General features: G+C 41.8%; 1 protein-coding gene across 2 annotated transcripts in view; it reads right to left on the bottom strand.

Moving 5' to 3' along the window:
- Positions 1-10,369, bottom strand: part of BBOX1 (gamma-butyrobetaine hydroxylase 1) — a 53,028-nt gene extending 42,659 nt beyond the window's left edge. The window contains exons 1-4 of one of the 2 annotated variants that reach the window (XM_054069189.1): positions 10,327-10,369; positions 4,984-5,062; positions 3,130-3,563; positions 816-930 (exon numbers count right to left, since the gene is read on the bottom strand). In XM_054069189.1, coding sequence (XP_053925164.1) covers positions 816-930; positions 3,130-3,513 — 499 coding nt within the window. In that variant the 5' untranslated portion in view covers positions 3,514-3,563; positions 4,984-5,062; positions 10,327-10,369. Of the gene's footprint in view, positions 1-815; positions 931-3,129; positions 3,564-4,983; positions 5,063-10,030; positions 10,250-10,326 lie in introns of those variants that run through there. The other variant, XM_054069188.1, reaches the window with a different exon arrangement.
- Positions 10,370-10,592: the final 223 nt, after the last annotated feature.

Genomic DNA, 10,592 nt, shown 5'->3' on the forward strand with positions numbered 1-10,592 from the left:
ATCATCCTGCCTCTTATTTCTTTTTTGTAAAGTAATACTCTATTTTAACAGATGCAATCTTAACTCTGAACATATATCCTCAATCTTCTGCAAGAGCACATCTCACAGGAATACTGTCAACAGCCACAGCAGAAATCTTTTCTGAATAAGTTTTCACACTTATCGTACTTACAATTGTAGAGGCTGCCAAAGAGACAATGATGTGCCTGACAAACCTAGTGGGTTTAGAACTCAAAAGGACGAATGATTTGTACTGGGTAAATGTTACCCTCTTGGGTGCACAAAATGCTTCTTGACCAGAAGACGTGCAGTAAGCAGGGGACGCAGAGCAAACACAATGTGAACTTCAGCACTAGACTATGCTACATGGTTACTTTTTAACAGAGGGCCCCAGAATGTGAATTTTTAAAATTTCAGCTATAATTCCCTTGTAATTCCCAATAATCTTTCTAAAAATAAAAATTTAAACAAGTTTAATAGCCCACACACACACACTTGCTTTGTTACATAAACCACTGCTGGTCCACAAGGCTCATTTTTCAAGACTTACTGACCCTTTCTGGAAGCAAAAGGCTTTTAGGAAAGCAAATGCAGCCCAGCAAGCTGAACTCCTCTCGGGTCCAGAGGTTAGAGGAGGGAAAGGGTAACCATGGGCCCCTGTTATGTATGCACAGCCTGGCACTGAGCATCAAGAGTGGCTGCCACTGCTCCAGCTGGGTAGACTTGGTCCCCATGCGGGGACCTCTAGCCTGGACAGTCAGGGTCAGACTCCTTGAATTTGAAACAAGCACGATAGATGTGGTTTTAATTCCTACCTGATAAAAATAAATCTTCTCGCATTTCTGCTCTGGCTTCTTCAGAGAAACATCGTTTTTTCAACCACTCAGCTTCATATTCGCTTGCGTGTTCATCAGGCCATGTAATAGAGATCTCCCAATATAAAATAAAACATAATTTTAGAACAAAAGTTTCAAAAACAATCACACAGAACTACCCAAAAACCCTGAGAAAGTACAGAAATTGCAATATTTAGATCAATATCACAGTTAAGCCTTCCTTGTAGCATAATGACCAACAAGTAATGAAAACCCAACCTGAATATAATCCAAATTCTGATACCTTTTGTAAACGCTCATTTTCACATGAACCCATGCCCTAATTTGCTGGTTTGTGTGGGCTGCTTTCACTGTGGGAGCTGTGCTTAGCAGAAAGAGCAGAATAACAGAAGCTGGCATGTATCACTGGGGAGAGTGCTACACCATAACCCTGAAGAGAGTAAAAATATCTTCCAAAACACTGACAGCTTGTTAAAATAGAAAAAGAACAAGAAAGACAGGCAAAAAAAAGAGAAATGCTAGAAGAGAAATTCGTCTCCTAGTTTTGAAAAGCTTTCTTTCTTTCAAATACATTCTGAGAATGTGTTTTTTTGTTTGGTCGTTTTTTTTTTTTTTTAATTCCTGAATAAAAGCTGGAAAGAAAGCATATGGCTTTGCTTGTCATGAACTAAAAGAGCTCAGTGCAGTGCTCACCCTCAGCTGAATTCTCAAGGCTGTTTAGTAGGTATCGATTCCCATTTCACATAACTCTGCTCATTCACATCAAGGTAACATACCAGTATCAGTTTAGGATTAGCACAGTGCTTCCCTCAGTTCCTGAGAATAAACAGGAAGCAGACAATCCCTCTGTTATCACAATACATTTACCTATTCAAAGAATTAATTTACATGACATTGATTCTGGTGACAACCAACTTCGGAGCCCAGAATTCCTCAAAACAGACTCTTACGCTGTGGCCGAGTCATACTGTGGCACTGGTCAGCCTCTGCAAACTTACCCTGCAGCGTGGCTGCCGCAGCTGCTAAAGGGTTGTCTGCTACATCTTTAACATGTATAAAACATATTTAACTGTAAAAATCAAAGGAAGCGAGTTTGCGTATCAAAGGAGACATTACTACTGTTAATAAAACCTATAAAATGTAAACTATACATTAGGCTTTTACATCACAGGAAAGATTAAAATTGATAGGGAAGGCAGTTCCCATCCTCTCTCAGCGAATCACAGAATCACAGAATCACAAGGTTGGAAAGGACCCATTGGATCATCGAGTCCAACCGTTCCTAACACTCCCTAAACCACGTCCCTAAGTACTTCATCCACCCGTTCCTTAAACACCTCCAGGGAAGGCGACTCGACCACCTCCCTGGGCAGCCTGTTCCAGTACCCAATGACTCTTACTGTGAAGAATTTTTTTCTGATATCCAACCTGAACCTCCCCTGGTGGAGCTTCAGGCCATTCCCTCTTGTCCTGTCCCCTGTCACTTGGGAGAAGAGGCCAGCTCCCTCCTCTCCACAACCTCCTTTCAGGTAGTTGTAGAGAGTAATAAGGTCTCCCCTCAGCCTCCTCTTCTCAAGGCTAAACAACCCCAGCTCTCTCAGCCGCTCCTCATAAGACTTGTTCTCCAGCCCCCTCACCAGCTTTGTTGCTCTTCTCTGGACACGCTCCAGAGCCTCAACATCCTTCTTGTGGTGAGGAATAACCTCCTCTATTTAATAAAAAAAAATAATGTAGAATAGGTAGACTCAAACATAGATACAGACACTAGGCCAGGTCTCAATATTCACTTCAGCTTTGGTTTTTTGCTCTGAGATGAAGTTTTTTGCATATTAGAAATTAGCTAATAAACTGATATTTTTGTTACGGATTAAGGTTGTCATCACTTGCAATTTGTTTTTCTGATTTTCAAGACATTTACTTGGAGAATAAAGAGGGGAAAAAAAGACATCTGAAAGTGTAATTAAAAGTGTGGGAAATGCCTATGTTTTCTTTTGTGCATCTGCTGATGGAGAAATATACAGCAGAACTTTAAAAAGCACAATTATATTCTATAATCTGAAGCCTGGTTTTCTGTGCTCTCTCCATAACATCTATAAAGTGAAGTTTCATTTATAGACAGGATTATCCAAATTCCCCAAATTGTGATTATTCCTAGAAGCTTCGCAAATTCATGGTAGGGCTTGCAGATAAACAAATTCTGGTTAAAGTATAACATGGGAACGTCTCTAATTTACAGATCAACAAGGGTTAGATGAATTTCATGAGGGGGTGAACGAAGGTTTGCTTTAAATACCTTCTTTCTGTCTGGCACAGTGACTTCCTTCACCACGATGTTCACGTCCAGGTCCTCGAAGAGCAGCCTGCGTGCCTTGGCTGAGCGCAGGAAGCAGTGTGGACACTGGCAGTTGTCCCTCAGCCAGACACAGGGGTAGCGGCTTTCGCTCCCATCCTCCCACTCTATACGGATGAAATGACCGGCATCCAGAGCTTCCACCTTCTGTATCCCCAGGTCCATGCTAAAGGGCCGGCTGGTGCAGGACTCCACAGCAGCTCTCTGCCAGCGATGCCGAGTGGTCCTGGTGAGCAGGCTCCTGCCCTTCTGCGCTGGCGGCAGGCAGCACGCTCCGCTGTTGGGGACTTTGGCCCTCAGCAGGGCACTAGCCACCGCCCTCCACATCTGGGGTTCTTTAATGAAATCGTCAGAGGGAGAAGGCCTTCCTGCAGTTCCTAAAACACAGTGAAAAGCAGTTTATTACTGAAGGAGTCAGCACAGCAAAAAGACCATTTTAAGATGATTCTCACTTCCTCCTGCTTAAGCCTTTAGGAACATTCATTATTTGTTGCTTACATTTTTTGAGGATGTATTCAGACCGACCTATTAAAAAGCCCTTAATTTGGCAGAGCTTCAGTTTTATTTATGATCTTGGACACCTTTGGTTTCTGCATACAGTTCAATACGTATCACACAAACAGACTTTTAAAAAGACACCTCAAGATAAAGTTCCACAAATAAAAAGCAGGAGGTGCCACCAAAAAGCTTCAAAATCTAAAGCTTCAAAGTACATATACCTTAATCTCTGCTGTGGCTGCTATGGAAAAGAATGGATTTATCTCTAGTAAACGTGACTAGCTACAACAACAGAGTTCTACAAGGTGTCCTTTCTCCTTCCACAAACAGACTGCTTTCTATTCTTTCTTTCCTTCTTTTATTTAAAGCTAGCTGCATACTTACTGCAGAATGATGACATATCCAAATCTTAAACTAGAAAAGAAATCCTGGTCTAATGTTTTTCTTATTCAGAAAAATACTAGGCCTCCCGCTGAATCAATAAATCATTACATATATTTTTAACAGACTGTTTAGTCATTTCAAAGTCTGCATATTTTTTCACTGTCTTTTCCTGTTTTTTTGTTCTTAAACTCACAAGGCAAAATAATGATGTCCCACCAGGGCCAAAGTCTTCCCAGTCATCTTTGTATAGGGAAAACCTGACTGACTTCAGTATTTTGACTCATAAAGACATACTGGAGTTGTCAGAAGGGTCTTTTAATTTTTTTCCTTTGCTATGGGTTAGAACTAGGTTACACAGGACCCTTGGGTCTTCTTTTGGTTTTATTTCATTTCACTGAGTCTAGCAAAGCAGACTACTGATCTTTGCTTTCTGTTGTTTGCACTCAGCAGTCCCATTGGAACCCAGTAATTTTGCAAAGCAGTTCAAGCCACAGCTATGGTTTTGTTTGTACAGATGTAAACCTCTTTTAACCAAACATGAGTTCATATCCAGATTGAATATCTTTCCTTTTATATCACCATGTACACAAACATATATATGTAAATATACACACCTTAATTCTAAATCGTTATTAGAGTACTGCAATCTCCCTCCTAACTGTAAAAATTTACACTGCAAGACTGGCTGCAGTGTCCTCCTGAGTTTTATCATGTATGACTGCAAAGGTGTGGTATGGTTTAGGGATTTTAATACATGATATTTGGATATTTATTATAATCTCCTTGAAACAAGGCAAGTGCTGCAGCAGAATGAAGGTTTCCAATATACTGAAACTTTGGAATAACTGGTTTCAAAAAAAACCCTAAAACCAAAAAAACCCACAACTATATTAACATATTGTAAACTTTTACTACCTCTGTACTGGTTTCAGGGTAAGTCTCCGTTGAAGGTAGTGGATTACCTGATGGCAATGGGTCAGATCCACAAATATATCTAAGAAATAAGAACACAGTTTAGATGCAATTAGGACAATAAAAGCACAGGATCACAAATAACAAAACCTTTGTCTCATTGCCTAGGCAACTCAGAGACTGTTGATGCTTGCACTTCTGCACACAAAGTTATCCAAATCCCTAAAATGCTAATACAACCTATTTCCAATATCAGCATGATGCAGACAGAATTGAGAATCCTCATGCAAACCCTGTATCCAGTTTACTTAAGACTGGCAAACAGGTTGCTGCGCATCAGAAAAGCTTGCAAGGCATGATAGGGTAAGCAAGATCAGAAAATTCCTGACATCTGGACAATACTGAATTGTCCCACACAAAGCACAACACTTGCATCCACTTGAATTTAAGAAAACTGCTAGAAAGCATACGAGCAACATAGTCAGATCAATTTATTTTGCCTGTCTTTCAGTGTATAAGGAATTCAAGCACAGAGCCCTCTTCCCAGAACCAACTACCCAGCTCCTTTAGGGGTACGGATGTTTTTCCCTATATACTAAAAACCAGTAGGCACTCCTGTAAGTATTTGCTCAAGACAAGACCATGAGAACCAGAATTTGCTTTTGAAGTTTAAGGCCACCAGGAAGCTCCTCTGGCTTAGGGGAATAGGGAAAATTCTGAGAACTAAATATACATAACGCATCCACCTCCATAGTTTATTACATAGTTCATTACATAGTTTGTCTATCATGTATTTCAAACATTCATGGCACCCATCTGTCCAGTGGTTCATGTACTGGTTTTGTACACAATTTTCTCGTTTTATTTAAGTGGCTAACCAAATGATTTAAGTATTGCTCATACGTTTAGTGTTTAACCTAAGCAAAGGCTCCTCTCCTTTCCACTTTAGCGTGGAGGTTATAACTACCTAGATGTTGTATATGAACTTACAAAATAAGTTTCTTCAAAATGGCAAAACAAGGGACAGGAAAAATATTTAAGCCTTTACTTTCTCAATGTTTTTCAGGGAAGATTCATTACTAAGTTTCAAGTCCTATTTGAAGCTTTCCAGATTCAAAGGGCTTCTGGGCATCTCTTGTTTTACCATTCAATTAAGAAAACTGAACTTGCTTCAAAGATACTCCCTACAGAATTAGTGGCAACAGAAACCACATCAGCATTTTTTTTTCTTTTTTATTGCAAGAAACTGAGATAAGCTTACTGTCTTTCTATCACAGATGTCACTTAACTGGTATCAGTTCACCTGGTAATGGATAACACAGTCATACAAGATGCATTTCAAGCAGAATCTCTTCTAAATCCATCACACTAAGTTTTGTAAATGCTTTAGAACAAAAGGTCAGCCTAAAAAAACACATACACAGATGCTGACAGATGCAATTTCTAGATAAAAAGGAAGAATAAAACTTTTGCCTATAAGGAATTTTCGCCTGTGAGAAACTTGTACAGCAAGGTTCACCTCACCTAAATTCAGACATGCACCAGGGTGACCTTTACCTGAACACCACACACGTCATCCCCAACACTGCTAGCAGGCACATCTGGATCATAATTTATCTCATCTTTTCAGAAACCTGCCTTGGGACGAGGTGGACTGAACTCTTATTTCAGCCCACTGACTACAGAAAGAACCTCAGCAACCAGCTCCAGCATGGATGTTACACCATCAACACTTACATTCAGCAAGGCTACTTTCCATGGCATTAATTTTATGATTAACTGATGCTTCTGTATACAGACAAACATTACTACATTCAATTCACTAAACATGATACCGCGGGGAGAATTGTGGATGGTGGTAGCCCTAAACTTTACTGCCACACAGAGGAAGCCTACCTTGCTCTCGGTGGTACTCCAGTTCTGGTTTTGGTGTCATCAGTCAAACCTATTGCTCATCACAAAGTACTGTCTCGAATTAATTCCACTCCTCACAGCCAGAATATGAAATGACAACTGCATCCTGCAGAGAGAGTGGAGCAAGGGAAGATCTCCTTCACAGTGTACGGCAGGAGCCCTTGATACATTTAGGATAGGAAACAACTCCACTGGACACTTTGCAATACTAATAAAAATAATTCTATGTGGCTTTTAAAATATGCAGATCTACTTTGTCTACTGTTACTCTCCTCCAAGACTCCAGACCTATTTAGATCCTTCCTTTGTGTCTATTTATTGAAGTCAATGAACTGGTACCTGCATAACACCACTGCTAATTAGGACAGAACTGGGGCCTCCAGCTCCAGTTTGCTGGTTATGCTAAAGGAAGCCATGAAAATTATTATAGCAAAAAGATCTCCCTTGTGATGACATTAAGCACTTACTCTTTAAATACGGCTCAGTGTTTGCATTAAACTTCTGTCTCTCTTCACTATAAAGCAGTTTTTCGGGTTAGCCACCTACTGAGAGAACTCTTATAACAATAAAAATTCTGTTCATTGTTTTTCTTGAGTTAGTCACATCATGGTGTCATCATTAAAATGAAAACCCAGCTGAAAATGATAAAAAATATCTGCTACAGCATGCCCCTAGATATTTTTTCTTTTTAGATACACAAATTAAATAGACCTGCAAGCCTACTTTTCGTCCCATGCACACAGCATCACAGCAGAAACCTCTCCCTTTGGTAGGATGGTTTCCAGTTTACATCAGTGGGTTGCTAGACTGTTCTGGGTGACGTTCTTCACAGAGGCCACCTAGCATGTCCATCTATGCTATCCAGCCGCAGACTGTAAATGCAGCACCCAGGCACTCTGACCCTCCCAGGAACCTCTAGCCTCCAGCACTCCAAACCAGCGAGGGGGAAAAGGGTAACCACATCATGCTGGAATGACAAAGGCAACCTGGTGCTGGCATTCCTCCTTCCTGGAACAATGGATGAGAGAATGCATAGAGCTGGGATGAAATATTCCTCAAGTAGCACTAGCAAGCTCCTAGCTTGCACATGAACAAGAAACACCTTCCTGATGGCTTTTCCTGTTTCCAGAATGCTGTAAAGAAAGATGTCCATAGATTAGACGCCTTTGTCTAGAAATTGTGTTATTCTTGATTTCTAAGTAAGAGATTTTTCTTTACATTGTGCACCTACAGGTCATTAAGATGAGCCTCCAAATGGCAGTGAAGAACTTGGAATCTTTCATACCAATATCTTCAGAAAATCCTGCAACTGCTCAGTTAAAAGTACTACACATAAGCTAATGACTATTTCACACTCTACGACAAAGAAAGCATTTTTCCCCCTTTACTGTTGAGTGTATCTATAATTGGTGGAACCTGGCAAAATGACCATTTCCATTCCTGATCATTTGCACAGCTAAAACTACTGGATTATACTGGTGTTTTCTCAAAACTTTTATGTTAAGACACAATGCTAAATGCTAGGGGAGTGCAACTTTATGTCTCCAAAACTGCAGTCCAACTCAGTTGAGCTGCTGGTAAACAAAAACAAACCCAAACGCCCAGTGCTGATGATGCCAGACCACTGCAGAGAACACAACTCTTATTCTAGGAGGCTGTTGAAAGTGCTCAATGGAATCAATCACACAACATGGGTACTCTTATTGTTTTCAGCGTATTTTTAAAATGCTTAACAGTCAGTTAGAGGTTTGCCTTGTTATTTCTTACTTTTGTACCCCATTTTTTTTATGATAAAAGTCGGTGATAATCTCCAACTAATGGAAGCTAAGTTATCAGCCAGAGTTCAATGTTTTTTTTTTCCCCCTTGCCCCATCAAATTTTTCATGCAGACGCTTATCCATGTGCTGCTATTTGACACTTGCAATTGCAAGCTGTACTGAACTAGAAACAGAACTCACAGGTTCACCTGAAGTCAGCATGCTCGTAACCATTGTCAAATTGAATCACAACTGATAATGCAAAACAAATTCTCTGCCTTACAGGTCTCCACATTTCTTGTCTCTGAGCTACTGCCATCTGCATGAACCTGGAAGACACCATATGTAACTCTGCTTGAGTTGCCAGACCTCAGATTCGTGTAGTTTAAACAAATACTGCCAGTGGCTCCTACAAATCACACAGTCCCACCTGAACATCATCCCAGACTCATGGATTTTCTGTCCATGCTGTCATTATTCATCCGTAATCCTCAGCAGCGTGACGAGGGCCAGCTGGGATGCTGACAGGCAATCACAGTTTAAGGCGATCCCCATCACATAGAGGCTATGCTTTCAGTCTTCCCCAGCTCTCCAATTAAAAAGTAATGCTCATTATTCTCTTCAGTCTCCTCAAATCTCACCTCTCTAAACATTGTTCCCTCTCTCCCCTCTTTGCTGACATGGATGTTTATTAACTCTACCTGCAGAGCTACTTAAAAATTAATTCCTCTAAACAGCACTTTAAGACCGCTGAACTACTGAAAACAGAGTCCACTGGCACAGGTTGCCAGGGAAGGTGTGGCTGCCCCATCCCTGGAGGTGTTCAAGGCCAGGTTGGATGGGGCCTTGAGCAGCCTGAGCCAGTGGGAGGTGTCCCTGCCCATGGCAGGGGATTGGAATTGGATGATCTTTTAGCTCCCTTCCAACCCAAACCATCCTACGATTCTATGATTCTATGTTCTTGTCACATGAAGAAGTTGCAGAGAAACTAAAGATATAATTAGTGTATCATAACCAAGTTTTAGCCCTGCTTTAAATCCAGTTTGCTGCATCCGAAGCTGGTCCCCGTGGGACGTAACAGAGGTTAAAACCACTGCCAGCTGCACTGGCACCACAGACGGAAAAACAAACGCATCCATAGGAAAAGTCTCCACCGGCCTCACTTGGAGCTGAGGTTTTATATCCTGTCAGTATTGCCTGTGTCAAAAATCAATGCAACCTACCGAAAAAGAATAACCCTAGAGTAAATGCAGCACCTTTAATTACAAGGCTGAATTATCCCATCTTGTATATAAGCACACCAAAAAGCCTCTGCAGGACAACATTCTCCTGATGCTGCTGCCTCAGATTACAACAGAAACCAAGAGCCAACTACATACCATAAGGGGGGAAAAAGGCCGCACATTGACACGACTTCATGACCGCACAGTTCTGCGAACGAAAGCCCAGGAAGACATCATCCTGACTGAGGGATTCCGCCCCACTTTAGCTTTCAGGTTTCTAAGTTCGCCCGGTTACACTACACGCCAAGGAAGAAGCTCCTCTGCACACGCAGCTCCTGCATGGGAGACGGATGCAGACGCCGCTCCTCCCTCGGACGAGAGGCTGTGCCCGAGCTCCCCGCGGGCCGGGAAGGATGTTGGGGCCCTGCGCCCCCCTGCCCGGCTCCCCTTACCTCCGCCCCAGCGCAGCCCCGCCGTGCCCGCTGCCTCCTGGCAGGCACTCTGCCGGGTTTCCCAGGGAATTCCCTTCAGGGAATCTCTTTCAGGCTCACGGGGAGCTTTACAAATCCTTTTAGCAGCCTGCCAGTACTTAAAAGGGGCTGCAGGAAAGCTGGGGAGGGGCTCTTGATTGAGGAGTGCAGCGATAGGAGGAGGGGGAATGGTTTTAAGCTGAAAGAGGGGAGATTTAGATTAGATGTTAGGAACAAATTTTTTCCTG

The sequence above is a fragment of the Cuculus canorus genome, chromosome 5 (assembly GCF_017976375.1).
Source record: "Cuculus canorus isolate bCucCan1 chromosome 5, bCucCan1.pri, whole genome shotgun sequence".
In the NCBI taxonomy this organism is placed as follows: domain Eukaryota; kingdom Metazoa; phylum Chordata; class Aves; order Cuculiformes; family Cuculidae; genus Cuculus; species Cuculus canorus.